We start from the raw sequence: 15,684 nt of genomic DNA, 5'->3' as shown, positions 1-15,684 counted from the left end.
GTTGCAGGCACATCCCCAGTGGGAGATGTGCAGGAGGCAGCTGATCAATGTTTCTGGCTCTCTATCCCTCTCCCTTCCTCTCTGTAAAAAATCAATAAAATATATTTTAAAAAATAGATCCACAGACATAGAAGCATTGCCCTAGTTTGACTCAGTGGATAAAGCTTCAGCCCGTGGACTGAAGGGTCCGGGGTTCGATTCCGGTTAAGGGCAGGCACCTTGGTTGCAGGTTCCCCAGCCCTGGTCCGGTACGTGCAGGAGGCAACTAATGGATGTCTCTCTCCCTTCCACTCTTCCTAAAAATATTCTCAAGTGAGGATTAACAACAAAGACATAGAACAGACTGTTGAATCCCAGTGGGAAGGCAGGGTTGGGTGGATGGGTGAGAAGAGATTAACCAAAGGATTTATGTGCCTAGCCCATGGACAAAGACAGTGTGGTGAAAGGTGGGGAGGGTGTCAATGGGAAGAAGAACAAAGGGAACATCTGTAATACTTTCAAAAGTGAAATAAGTTTAACCAAGGAGTTTTGTACTAAAAAAACATTTTAAGACACTCAAGAGAGAAATTGAAAATGGTACAAATAAATGAAGCATATACCATGCTTATAGATAGAAAGAATAAACATTTTTAAAATGTCTATAATACCAAAAGCAATATATTGATTCAATGCAATCCCTATCAAAATACCAATGGCATTTTTTTTTTGAGAACTAGAAAAAATAATCTTAAAACTTATATGGAATAACAAAGAACCAATGCAATCTTAAGAAGAGCAAAGTTGGAGGTATCATGCTACCAGATATCAAAATATAAGGCTTTAAAAAACTGACGCATAAATCAATGAACAGAATAGAGATCCCAAAAATAAACCCACATCATATATATATATGATATAGTCATATATAGTCAGTTAACCTATGACAAAAATTAGTCTCCTCAATAAATGGTGCTGGGAAACTGGACAGATGCATGCAAAAAATATTAGACCCCCTTTTACACCATATATAAGAATAAACTCAAAATGGATTAAAGACATATTTAAGACTCAAAACCATAAAAAATAGAAGGAACCATAGGCAGTAAAATATCAGTTATTTCTCTCAGCAACCATATATACACACACACACACACACACATATATACATACATACATATATATGTGTGTATGTGTGTGTGTGTATATATATCATCTTAGGCAAGGGAAACAAAATTAAAAAATGGGGCTATTCAAGCTAAAAAAAGATTTTGCACAGCAAAGGAAACCAACAAAATGAAAAGACAGCCCACTGAATGGGAGAACATGTTCACCAATGAGGACATACAAGTGGCCAATAGACATGAAAAGATGCTCAACATAATTAATCATCAAAGAAATTCAAATTAAACCCACAGTGAGATAATCAACTCACACCTGTCAGAATGGCTATCAATAAATCAGTAGGGATGTGGAGAAAAGGGAACTCTTGTGCACTGTTTTGTGGGATGCAGATTGGTGCCACCACTGTGGAAAACATGGAGTTTCCTCAAAAAGTTAAAATGGAACTGGCTTATGACCCAGCAATCCCATTGCTGGGAATATATCCTAAGAATCCCAAAACACAAATCAGAAAGAATATATTCACCCCTATGTTCATAGCAGCATTATTTATAATAGCCAAGATCTGGAAACAGCCCAAATATCCATCAGTGGATGAGTGGATAAAAAGCTGTGGTACATTTACACAGTGGAATCTTCCTCAGCTGTAAAAAAGAATTAGAGCATTATGCTAAGTGAAATAAGCCAGTCAGAGGAAAACAAGTGCCATGTGATTTCAATCATATGTGTAATGAACAAAATAAAGGAACAAAAACAGTCTGAGGAGAGTGAGATTACAGGACTTGGTGAAAAAGGTGAAGGGATTAAAAAAAGAAAAAAACCCTATGGACAGACGAAAGTAGGGTGATTACCAGAGGGAAAGGGAGATTTAGGGAAATAGAAGAGGGTATACGGGCATAAATGGTAATGGATGGAAACTTGACTTGGGGTGGTGAACACACAATACAATATACAGATGAATTGTACACCTAATACCTATATAATGTTATTAACCAATGTCATCCCAATAAATTCAATAAAAAAAAGGATTAGGGACACTATTGGAAGTATTAACAGAAAGTTAACCACTCTAATAAAACACACCTTCCTGAATATCAAATGTTCAAAAGCAAAGAAGAAGAAGCAAATTGAGAAATACAGTAAATGTCATGTAATAAACTTAGTCGCTCATCTGGTGTTGCTCAGTGGTTGAGCATCAACATATGAACCAGGAAGTCATGGTTACATTCCATGTCTGTGGTTGTAGGCTCAATTCCCAGTGTGGGGCATGCAGGAGGCAGCTGATCAATGTTTCTCTCCCTCTCCCTTCCTCTCTGAAATCAATAAAAATATATTTTTTTAATTAAAGCCCTAGCTGGTTTGGCTCAGTGGATAGTCTGATAGAGTGTCAGCCTGTGGACTGAAGGGTCCCAGGTTCAATTCCAGTCAAGGGCACATGCCTGGGGTCACGTGCTCGAGCCCCAGTAGGGGGCATGCAGGAGGCAGCCGATCAATGAATCTCTCTCATCATTGATGTTTCTATCTCTCCCTCTCCCTTTCTGATATCAATAAAAATATATTTAAATAAACACAATTGTCAGAGTTGAGACCAAATTTAATAGTCCTCTCAGTAATGTAAAGCTTAACTCATCTATTTTTAGAAAAATCATTTAAAAATGGCTTATAAAGCAAAACATAAATCCATACTACATATAAGAGAGATACTTAAATTGCAGTGATTCAAAAAAGTGAAAAGTAAAAAGTTGGACAAAGATTTACCAAGCAAATGACAATAAGAAAACAGGAGTTGTAACCCTAATAACAAAATAAATGACCTCCTGAAATTAAATGCCAGAAAAGAACACTTCATAAAACTATCATACTCCACAATGAAGATAAGATAGTTTAAAATATCTAAAACCACAAGCTACCTATATAAAACAAAATCTATAGGAGATACAATAAGAAAACAGCCTAATAGATTTTAAAACACCATTCTTATAAAACAGGCTAAATGGACAAAAATTAAGCAAAAATATAAAAGTTAAATGAAAATTAAAAGGTAAATCTTCTACATATATATACACACTATACACTGAGAATAATATATGTTAAGTGCACATGAACTGTTCACAAAAATTATAAGTATAAAGAATACATCAGTAGTTTCCATAAAATAGAAATATTATAAACAATATTCTCTATTCACTATGCAATTAACACCAGAAATTGAAAATGAAACCAACACACAAAAAAAGCCCTTCTCAGTGGAAGGATGGGATAGAACGCAAACAGGAGAGCCTGGCCAGTGGCTCAGTGATTGAGTGTCAAACCATTTACAATTCCTACTCAGGGGACATTCTCATGTTGTGGGCTGGATCCCCAGTAGGGGGTGTGCAAGAGGCAGCTGATAGATAATTTTCATCATTGATGCCTGTCTAAAATCAATAAAAACTTTTTTTTTAAAGTATACAGGAGAGAGTGACGCTGAGTTTTACTTTACAGAGTTTTGACTTCTGAAAGCATATTAATCTACAAACTCAAAAATTAAACTAAATCAAAGGGAAAAAATGAAAAACGAAAGCAAATCGAAACAAATCTAATGTTATTTCAAATACATACATACGATACCCACAGAGAAAGAAAAAAAATTAATCCAAGTATTTTATGAACACAATATTTATATGCCTACAAGACTTGGGCACTAAAGGCAGTATATGGGCATAGGAAGGAAGAGTTGAAAACAGATCCTGAACTTTTAAAAAAAGTTTTGGTCTGCTTATTGTAGTTACATAGGTGAGAAACAAACATTTTGGAGACATTCTGGGATTGAGCAACTACACTGACGTCGTGTAAATCATCGGGAGTGCCCTTGAGAAGAACGCGGTGCTGGAGTTTTTATGGCCAGCCACTTTGACAGACATCGTTGTGGCAAATGTTGTCTGACCTATTGCTTCAACAAACCAGAAGACAAGGAACTGTACATGGGTTAATAAAAAACATGAACAGCAAAAAAATAGTATTTTATTAATTAGGGTTAATTAATTTATAAATTAAATTTTAATAAAAACTGGTGTAGAAATAAGTAGAATATCAGATTTTTAAAATTTTATGTAAATAGATAAAATAGAGATCTTTCACTTTAGAATATTTATGTAAAACTATCAAAATATTTTTATATGTACATAACTAATCATGTTTAAATGGCACTACTAATGATAGACTGTTACTGAGTTTCCTTCACACACTCAAATATTCACTCTATATACTGCTATATGCTCCCCACAGAATGGATCCTTAAACCACTCACTCTTCTAGTGATCGCTCCAGGCCTCGGTCAGATCGGTGGTGATCACGGTCCGGTGAATGACATTTTGTGTTTGGCTTTATTGTAGGACTCAAATGATAAGCACTGCTGGAGTAATTCTGGCGGCGAAGTTCTTGCACAGCTCTCTCCCTAACGTAAAAAAGTTTAAAATAGGAGATTTTAAACTTCATATCCAGTGACATTACCAAAACTGTGGTAAAACCAAAAATCAATTCAGCCATCACGGGATTGCCTGTTGTTATCTAAGAAGCAATGCTTCTCAGGGTCAATATTGCAGAGCTTACCATTCAAAGCGCTCTGTCCCTAGCTGTCTTTTGGTGATGTCTAAATCAGCTTCCAGTTGCGTTACAACATTCCTGAACTGGGCCACATCTCTACTCTGGATGGCCCTGTGTAAACGAACATAAGAATTACTTAAAATATGTCTAGGATGCCCAGGGTCCACTGAACCATATTGGCAAGGTTTTCTCTCCTGGACCCAAGCCAAATTGTAATTTTTGTGGATGTGTTGCCAATTTTAGATGTAGTAAATGCACAAAGTAGCCTACTTGAAAAGCTTAAGCTGAGCCAGTCACATTTAATCAGTTAAAATTCCTCTATATCAGTTTCCCTGTGTTTACATGAAGTAATACTATCTGTTATCTAGATTATCTATTTACTGCAAATTATTTTTTATAAAAGTACTTCAAAGTATTACATGCAAATTAATTGTACAACCAATCAAAACTGGAATTTGTTAGCACCATGATTAACATGATCTGTTATATATTAAATAAACCAAGTGTTTTATGTATACTTATAATTAAATTATATATACCTGTACACTCTCTCTTCAATTTAGCAGGATCTTCTTTAGGACTAAACAATGCCACAAACCCCCTGTAGCAAGGCACACTAGCTTTAGGAAGATAATGACAGAGATGAATGCTGCTTGTACAGAGCGCTCTATCCTTTCTGCTTGCTCCCAGGACTGCATTCTAGTCTGCTAATATCTAAATTTAGAGGCTAAGAACACAAAAGTTGATCATGTTTGCCAGTTCTAAGTGATATTACTTACCAGTCAGTCTAAAATATAATGTACCCTTTAAGGTAAAGTTTGGGCATACTTCACTAAGGCAGAGTTCCACCTACCAGCTTGAGAAGTGATTTTGCATAACCCACTGAAGGTACCACAACAACCCAGCTGCAGTGACTAAAAAGAATGACTCGATGACAGCTGCTGTACCTGAAAAGTTTCTGAAGAAAACTGGCTTTGTCTTTGCAGATTTTGCTTAGTCAGGGGCTCCTATGAGCTCATTCCTGAAGTCATGATTCCTATTCTTTCCTAGGTCCCAAGCTCAGAAGGGCAGTTGAGTTTGGATGAAAACTTGTTATTCATGAGATAGATAAGAACAGGGGCTAAGAGTCCCCATCAACTTTTTTTGAGAGGTGACCAATTGTAATAATAGAACATTCACTATCCAGGCAGGCATTTCTACCCACCTTCCAGCCAGGGTCATGGAGTACCCTGCTAATGGTGCTAGGGATTCTAAAAGCAGGAGCAGCCCAATGGGCATGGACAACAGTGTGGTGACTGCCAGGGAGAGGTGGCTGCAGTGGGGGTAGGTGGGAGAGAGTAGTGGGGGATAAATGGTGATTGACAGAGACTTGACTTAGGGTGGTGAACACACAAGAGAGTACAAATGATGTGATATAGAATTGTGCACCTGAAACCTGTATATTTTTGTTAACCACGTCACCCCAATAAATTCAATAAAAAGGAAAATAACTAAAGCCAAAATCAATGCTCTAAGGGAAGTCTTCAATATTTAGTGAATGCAGGAGTTCTTCCAGGTACTTAGTATGTACAGTGATAGGTACATAAGGAAATACTGTGTGACAAATGGAAAGGTTAGTTAGCAATATCGGGTGGGTCCATAAATAGAAAACAACTTCTGGTTTCAAAAGTGTTTTTGTTTCTAATCTGATTATAATATTTCAGTATTTTTAGATCAGACATTCTATTATAGCCAAAGCATATTGGCAATAATCAACAGAGAGGGTCAAACTTAAATTTAAATAAACTTAAACATATAATGTAAATAAGTACCAAATCTTAGGCAAATCACAATATTTCTGGTCTTTAGTTTAATAAATGGCAGATTATGGATGCTTTATTAAATTGTATAAATTCCAGCTTTAAAATTCTAATCTATAAAGTACCAAAAATTTAAGAAATAGGACTTTGTTATTATATCATTAACCAACTCACATTTTATTTTCTGCCAAACAAAGGTGTTCTTTAAGAAGCTGAATTTCAGATTCTTTTTCTTGAAGTGCTATCTGAGACTGATATTCTTTGTCTTGATTGGTCACCAGCAAAGCTTCTAGATTCTGTATGGAGATTCTCTCATTTGTCATCTGACTCCTGAGGAGTTCTATTTCAGAATGAGCAGAATCTAACTCATTCTCCATCTGTACAAGAGGAATATATCTATACTTACTCCCATTCATTCACTTAACTGATTGATTATCAGAGACTTATAAAATTTCTGTATTATGTTATAAACTAAGAAGCCCTTTTAATTTCTTGATTAGAAATAATGCCCTCCTTCTTACCAAATATACACACATGCACAGTATCACTTTCCCCAACTCTCTTATCAGAAAAATCATTAATAAGTAATGAGTTATTAATCCCAAACTAAAAACAATTTCCATTTCCAACGTTGATATTTATTTATATACTACAGGCCTGATGCACAAAATTTGTGCAACAGTAGGCCTTCCTTCCTCTGGCTGCCGGCACTGGCTTCCCTCTGGCACCCAGGACCTGGGCTTCCCTCGCAGCCCTGGCTTCATCCAGAAGGACATCTAGTCTAATTAGCATATTATGCTTTTATTATTATAAATTTCTGCAAGACTGACATGGTGATACTGTACTACTTTGTACTGAGGCGAGTTACAAACACCTAACACCTTATTAAATGCCATTGCACTCCATTGTTAAGGAAGATAGGTCATTACACATTCCCTCTCGCATAAACGGTGGAAAGCTTCATTTTTTGAAGGATATCTTGAACCTGGAATACATTAAGTCAAATGTTTTTTCAAAAGGAAGTAAAACAGAGATTACTATTTTCAAAACACCTCTACAATTACATCATAATACACATTATAATAAACTAGAGGCCCAATGCACAAATTCGTGCACCAGTGGGGTCCCTTGGCCTGGCCTGTGGGATTGGGCCGAAACCAGCTCTCCAGCATCCCCTGAGGGTCCCAGATTGCGAGAGGGTACAGGCCAAACCAAGGGATTACACCGGTGCACGATAGGGGCCAGGGAGGGACCGCAGGAGGGCTCCAGGGCATGTCTGGCCCATCTTGCTCAGTCTGGATCAGCCAGACCCCAGCAGCAAGCTCACTTACTGGTCAAAGCGTCTTCCCCCTGGTGGTCATTGCATGTCATAGCAAGGGGTTGAGTGGCCTTAGCATATCATTAGCATATTAAGCTTTGATTAGTTGAATAGCTGCCTGGACACTATTATCCTATATTATTATATAAGATTATATATGCACTTAAAAAGTAAAATGTGAAAAGATAAAACTAAGAACAGAATTTAATAAAAATTAAATTATTTTGGGAGGGGAAGGTAGATACAGAAAGAAGTTCCTAGACTAGAAAATGATATCTAACAATACAATGGATAAGTTTTGCAGGTAGAAAATCAACAAGGAAACAAACACCTTAAATGACATTAGATTAGATAGATTTAATTGATATCTTTAGAACATTTCACCACAAAGCAACAGAATATATATTCTTTTCAAGCACATATGGAACATTTTCAAGGGTAGACCACATGTTAGTACAAAAAAAAAGGCTCAATAGATTTAAGAAGATTAAACTCATAGCAAGCATCTAGTCTGACCACAGTGGTATGAAACTAGAAATCAATCACAAGAAGAAAAAAAACAAAAATACACAAAGACATGGAAGATAAATAACATGTTACTAAACAATTGGTTAACAATGATATCTAGGAAGAAATAAAAAAAAAGTACCTTGAAACAAATGAAAAAGAACACAACAACCTAAAATCTATGGGACACAGTAGAAGTCCAAAGAGGGAAATTCATAGCATTACAGGCCTGTCTCAAGAAACAAGAAAAAGCTTAAGTAAACAATCTAAATTTACACTTAAAGGAACTTGAAAAAGAACAATGAACAAAGCACAAAGTGAGTATAACAAAGGGAATATAAGGTTCAGAACAGAAAGAAACAAAATAGAGTAAAAAAAAATACAAAAGATAAATGAAACCAATAGCTGGTTCTTTGAAAAAATAAATAAGATTGACAAACCTTTAACCAGACTTAACAAGAAAAAAAAAGAGGATCCAAATAAAATCAGAAATGAAAGAGAACAACACCAAAGAAATACAAAGGAATGTTAGAAAATTTTATGAACAACTATATGCCAACAAGTTGGACAATCTGGATGAAATGGGTAAATTCCTAAAAACATACAATCTTCCAAAATTACAACTAGCAAAATTGAAACAATAATCAAAAACTCCCAACAAACAAAAGTCCTGGACTAGATGCCTTCATGGGTGAATTTTACCAAACATTTTATAAAAAATAACACCTATTCTTTTTAAAATATATATATTTTATTGATTTTTTACAGAGAGGAAGGGAGAGGGATAGAGAGTTAGAAACATTGACGAGAGAGAAACATTGATCAGCTGCCGCCTGCACACTCCCTACTGGTTATGTGCCCGCAACCAAGGTACATACCCTTGACCAGAATCAAACCTGGGACCCTTGAGTCTTCAGGCCAACGCTCTATCCACTGAGCCAAACTGGTTAGGGCAGTGGTCGGCAAACTCATTAGTCAAAAGAGCCAAATACCAACAGTACGATTGAAATTTCTTTTGAGAGCCAAATATTTTAAACTTAAACTTCTTCTAACGCCACTTCTTCAAAATAGACTCGCCCAGGCCGTGGTATTTTGTGGAAGAGCCATACTCAAGGGGCCCAAGAGCTGCATGTGGCTCGCGAGCCGTGGTTTGCCGACCACAGGATTAGGGCAACACCTATCCTTTTCAAACTATTCCAAAAAATTCATGAGAAGGGAAGATTTCCCAGTTCATTTTAGGAGGCCAGAATGATCTTAATTCCAAAAGCAGATAAAGATAGAACAAAAAGAAAATTATAGGCCAATATCCTGATGAACATAGATGCTAAAATCTTCAACAAAATATTAGCAAACTGAATTCATCAATATACTAAAAAATCATAAAACCTCAAGTGGGAGTTATCCTAGGAATGCAAGGTTGGTACAATATCTGCAAATCAATAAACGTGATATACCACATAAATAAAATGAAGGATAAAAACAACATGATCTTATCAAGAGATGCATAAAAAGCATTTTATAAAATCCAGTGTGAATTTATGATAAAAACACTCTCAAAGTATACAGAAAGCAAATCAACCTATAAAATTTTAATAAACAATGTCACCCCAATAAATTTTTGTAAAAAGTATTTGTGCCCCTACATGCATAGTATAGCTAAAGAAATACAAAGGTAAGATAGTCCTTGCCCTGTCAGTATAGATTTTCAAGGCAAAAATAGTATGCCAGAAGCATTTTAAAATACAATGAGAATTAGCCTGACAACACCCATTTGGATAGCTATTATTAAAAAAAAAAAAGGAAGGAAGGAAGGAAGGGAGGGAGGGAAGGAAGGAGGGAGGGAGGAAGAAAACTAAAAAAATAAGTGTTTCAGTTATTATAATATGCATTATTTTTCCCATTTGAAAATGCCAGGTAAAAAGTGTTTTTAAAGAAAAATTAAGGACATAGCATTTGAATTTTTACAGTGAATATCTATTCATGAGTTATTTTCATCATTAAAATGTTCTTGCTAATTTACAATAGCTAAGATTTGGAAACAGCCTAAATGCCCATCAGCAGATGAATGGATTAGAAAATTGTGGTACACCTACACAATGGAATACTATACTGCTATAAAAAAAGAAGGAATTCTTACCATTTGCAACAGCATGGATGGGTATGGAGAGCATTATGCAAAGTGAAATAAGCCAGTCAGTGAAAGATAAATACCACATGATCTCACTCATTTATAGATAATAAAGAACATTACAAACTGCTGAACAGAAATAGAGGCAAAGAAGCATTGAACAATGCTGTTGGGGAGGGTTGGGGGGGAGGGGTAAGAGATCAACTGAAGAACTTGTATGCATGCATATAAGCACAACCAACAGATGCAAGACACTGGGGGTAGGGGGACGAGGGCAAGTGCTGGGGGGTAGGGGAGGCCAGGGGGAGGTCAGTGGGGGAAAAAAAGGAGACATATGTACTATTTGTAATAGCTTAAAGAATAAAATAATTTTTTTAAAAAAAGAGTGAATGGAAAAAGAGAAAAAAAATGTTCTTGCTAAAAAATAGTTCTTGCTGAAATAAAAAATAATTTAAGGTGAGTTTGACAATACTGGCATATACTTCATTAAAAAATATTAACAATGCATTCTTACAGAATCCAGCTAGATACATGATTCTCAAATGCAACATATCCTCCTAGTAAATAGTAGACTGACAAAACTAAAATTTCAATAGGATTTGATGATAACAGAAATGTAAACATGACCAAAATTTGTTGATTCTTTAATTACACTATGCAACTTGTATACATATATTCCTTTAGGATCTGGGCTCCATTTATCTCTCTAGATGCATCTCCAGCCATTTTCACCCAGGCTTCTACACTGGCATTGAAAATTACTTACTATTCACTGAAGAATTCCTCCATATATTCCCTATGTTGTTCCCTCTGAAGGAAATGCCTCATCTCTTCTACATTCCTTAGTACTTCCTTGTGAACTCCTTCCGGACAGCCACAGGCTGAATAGGAACTCCCTGTCTGAAACCTCCAGTATTTCATCCCAAATTACTTGTATGTCAATACTAAAAGGCCCTTGAGGGCAGGAGCCTGTATCTTTTGCACGTTACAGTCACAGCATATTCACAGCAGCAAGCACAATGTCAGGGACATGTGGATAAATCAACGGAATTACAGTTTAAAAGAGCTCAGTTAGTAAATAACTTTATCTTAAAAGAATGTCATTGAAGTTATAATTTAGCTGGATAAACCTCAACCTCATGTGATCTTAGCTGACTGGTATATAAATGTGTTTTATAATTCTTCTGGCTAAAAGTAAATATAAATTAAATACTCAAAGGAAGATTTCTGTTTTGTACTTGGAATTGTTCAAATACAGCTGCCAAATTAATCTCTTGGACTTAAAAATAGAATCTAAAGATGAAAGACATGGCTTGATGTAATATTTTATTTTTAAAAACTTGCTTTCGAAACTTATAACTTTATAGCAATAGAAATATGAAAAAAAATTTAATGCATTACATACTATTTCAATTTCTTGATCTTTGGCAACCAGCTGTCGATTAAGAATTTCTTTGCTTGAGTCAAGTTTAATACAAAGTTCCCTTGTGGAAGACAAGTCTGCAAGGGCAGACACCTTTTCTAACTGAACCTTCTGAAGCTCCTCCTCCATCTTCACAAGAGATTTATGTAAGGTACAAATCTGGGACTTGTAAGACCTTTCTGCATTCAAGTGCTACAAAAAACCACATTATTTTTTAACTTGGAAAAAGACTACGACATGAAACACAAAATGGGGCAATTTTTAAATGACGCTACACTTACAGTATAAGGAATTTTAGATGATATAGGTAGCAATATATGCGCAAAACACTATAGGAAACATAATTTCAGGTTTCACATTTCTCTACATAAAATCTGTGAGTAAAGTGATCAACTGGTCATAGTTGGAAAATAACTTTTCCCATTTAAAAGTCTCAGTCCCAAAGTTGGTTAAAATATATACATGTTTGGTCTACAGTTCTGTCTATATTTACCAGTTTCAATTATTATGTAATATAAGTATTGTTGTTTTTAAAAACAAAGTGACAAAACATTTGCCACTATTTCACACACAGTACTCATTTTCTAATTCTTGAAAGACATGTTGATATCGACCATAATATCATAAAATGAGGACTTAATAATACCCAAGGAAAAAAGACTCTAGCACTTAATAATATGCAAGGAAAAAAGACTCTAGGCAAATATAAATTAAGAACACAGCCTCATTACGTGAAATAAGAGTATGTTTTTAAAATGGTAACATGAGATTCAAGTTATATAAACACTTTCAAACATTCAAGATAATTACTTCCTTTTCAGAGGGAAAAAAAAGTGTGTAAGGTACACTGTCACCTACAGAGAAGTATTTGCTATTATGTGAAGACTAGAGGCCCGGTGCATGAAATTTGTGCATGGGGGGGGGGGGTGTTGTCCCTCAGCCCAGCCTGCAGCCTCTCCAATCTGGGACCCCTCAAGGGATGTCAGGCGACTGGGCTGATCAAGGGAAGGCACCAGCCCCATTACCCAACTGCTACAGCCACTGCCAGCCACTGCAGCCGCCAAGGTGTTTTCATCGACACGGACTCTAGTCCCTTCACTGTGAAAAAATGACAACTTTCTTTAGGCATTTCAAGATGTATCTTTCATAGGATATGACATTTCTTTTTTTCTTTTTTTTATCCTCATCTGAGGATATGTTTACATTGATTTTTAGAGAGTGTGGAAGAGAGAGGGAGAGACAGAGGGAAGCATCAAAGTGAGAGGGACACTTTGATTGGTTGCCTCCTGCATGAGCCCTGACCTGGGCCCCAGCCAGGGAGAAGCCTGTAACCTAGGTACATGCCCTTGATCAGAATCGAACCCGGACCCTGCGGTCAGCAGGCCGAGGCTCTATCCACTGAGCCAAACCAGCTAGGGCAGGATATGACATTTCTTAGCCCCTCCAGTAGTGGACCTTCATTTTTTCCTCCAGGAGTGTGGTGGAAAAACCCTAGATCACCTTCTTGGATTCTTATTACCCAAATTACCAAGAACACTGCAAGTGGCGGCCTACAGGGAGCTTAGCCAATGAGCTGTCAGAAAAGGTCTTTACTCTCAAACTGGTTTGGCTAAGTGGATAGACCATGGGCCTTCAGACTGAAGGGTCCCAGGTTTGATTCCTGTTAAGGGCATGTACCTTGGTTGGAGGCACTTCCCCAGTGGGGAGTGTGCAGGAGGCAGCTAATCGATGTTTCTCTCTCATTGATATTTCTGACTGTCTATCCCTCTCCCCTCTTCTCTGTAAAAAAAAAATCAATAAAATATATTTTTAAAAAGGTGTATCCTCTGCATTATCACTATGGGAAACTATGTATTCTGTGAGCTCTGCTCATGCAGCCCCTGGGTTGTGTCCACTGGGCTAGGGCATGTCCCTGCCACCCAGTGGTGGCCGCCGGGGTCTCCGCACACCCCAGAGGCCAGCAGCCATCTCTCTGTGGAGGGTGCTGGGCTGGGTGCTTGGATGAGAAGCGCCACTTGGTGCCGGAGCTTGGAAAGCCGCTGGGGGAGGGGCGGGAACATCCCCGTTGCCAAATGCCCCCCGAGGCCGGCAGCCAGCCCCACCATGGGTGCCAGGCTGGGGGGCATGCAGGGACTTCTGGGCCGCACGCAGCAGTGGCCACCAGCCTCTCCGCACACCCCAGAGGCCAGCAGCCAGCCCCCCATTGTGGGCGCCGGGCTGGGGGCGTGAACCCAAACTGCTGCTTGGTGCAGAGCATTTGCAAGTTGATGTTCCCACCCCGCCAGGCCGCTTGGTGCCTGCACCCATAGGCTCCCAGTGGCCAGGGGGCATTCTGGGACCCCTGCCGCTCAGGACCTAAGAGCGGGCCTACAGGCTAGGAGCAGCCTGGGTCTGGAGGATGTTTCTGGGACCCAGGCTGCTCAGCGCCTGAATATGCAAATTAACTGCCATCTTTGGGTTAATTTGCATATTCACTCTGATTGGCTGTGGGCGTCGTGACAGTACGGTCAATTTGCATGTTTCTCTTTTATTAGATAGGATAACAAAACTGAGAGGCAAATAAAGACATTTTCCTGCTTTTACAACTCCTTTTATACTCAACAAAATTTCTGCTGGAATAAATTATTTGGTCACAATTCACTCCTACCTTTCACCTCTCTTCCTGCCTCACTCACTCTATTTCTCACTCATTCTTTAAATAATTTTCTATTCATCCATTTATCCACCTACCCATTTATCCATCCATTCTTTATTTATTGAGTATATTCTATGTTCCAGTAAATGTGCCTACATGCATATCCAATGGTAAGCAAAATGATCTCTGCTGTCATAAAACTTTCAGACAATGAAGGAGTCATGCATCTATCAAATAATCACACAGGTGAATATATTAATCCATATTAAGCAAATACTTCTAGAGCAAAACGTGTATAAAAAAAGGAAAGTGACCTAAACTGAGAGAAGCGGGGAAGTCAGAAAAGGTTTTCCTGAGCAAATGGCAGTTGAGCTGAATGAGATCTGAAAGGTGAGTACACTGGGGGGAGAGCCTCTTTTCAAGTCAGGAATGCTAAGTGCAAAGCTTTGGAGGGAGTGTGTAGTAGGAGGGAAAATGACATACTCCAAGAACAGAGACAAGGTTAGTATGGCTGGAGCTTAGAGACCACCAGGAAGAGTGATAGGGGATACAACCGAAAAGGTATACAAAACTTACAAGACAGAGAGCTAAGTCTAAAAATTAGGTGTTTATCTACTGAAAGGTCTTAAAAGAAGGAGGTTATGCAATCAGTTTTGTGTTTTGAAAGGATTACTCTGTATGTTTCCAATTCTAGTAAGTTAGTTGACTAAGAGGAAAACCTTCTCTTAAAGGCCAAGATAAAAATAAAAATGTTATTTTTGTAATTCATAAATGTGCTTGCAAGCAAGAAAGAAAATTTCTCACATGCCAAAAGTGAGAAAACTAACCCAGAGCAGGAAGCAAATGAACATGCTTAAAAGTTTAAAAGCCCTTGCCAGTTTGGCTCAGTGGATAGAGCGTTAGTCTGAGAACCAAAGGTTCCCGGGTTGGATTCCAGTCAAAGGCACATAACTCGGTTGCAGGCTCCTCCCTGGCCCGGGCTCTGACTGGGGCTCGTGCAGGAGGCAACCAATCGATATATTTCTCTCAGATCGATATTTCTGTCTTTCCCTCTTTCTTCCACTCTCTCTAAAAATCAATGGGAAAATATCCTCGGTGAAGATTAAAAAAAAGTTTAAAAGACATTAAAGAAAAATTGGAAAGAAGAGAGATATGAAGAAGACTCAAATAGTACTTCCAGAAAGAAAGAAA

At 37.7% G+C, this 15,684-nt stretch overlaps 1 protein-coding gene across 7 annotated transcripts in view; it reads right to left on the bottom strand.

Annotated features, from left to right (window-relative positions):
- The window catches only part of LOC103304230 (testis-specific gene 10 protein-like), a 69,113-nt gene that overhangs the window by 20,084 nt on the left and 33,345 nt on the right, over nucleotides 1–15,684 (bottom strand). For 6 of the 7 annotated variants that reach the window (XM_054712217.1, XM_054712218.1, XM_054712219.1 and 3 more), the window contains 4 exons: nucleotides 11,841–12,050; nucleotides 6,657–6,859; nucleotides 4,690–4,794; nucleotides 4,388–4,534 (listed from right to left, as the gene is read on the bottom strand). In XM_054712217.1, the coding sequence (XP_054568192.1) occupies nucleotides 4,388–4,534; nucleotides 4,690–4,794; nucleotides 6,657–6,859; nucleotides 11,841–12,050 (665 nt within the window). Of the gene's footprint in view, nucleotides 1–3,853; nucleotides 4,056–4,387; nucleotides 4,535–4,689; nucleotides 4,795–6,656; nucleotides 6,860–11,840; nucleotides 12,051–15,684 lie in introns of those variants that run through there. The other variant, XM_054712220.1, reaches the window with a different exon arrangement.

The sequence above is a fragment of the Eptesicus fuscus genome, chromosome 22, assembly GCF_027574615.1.
Source record: "Eptesicus fuscus isolate TK198812 chromosome 22, DD_ASM_mEF_20220401, whole genome shotgun sequence".
Classification (NCBI taxonomy): Eukaryota; Metazoa; Chordata; class Mammalia; order Chiroptera; family Vespertilionidae; genus Eptesicus; species Eptesicus fuscus.
Note: the sequence above shows the minus strand (reverse complement) of the source record. Positions and strands in the feature narration are given on the sequence as shown.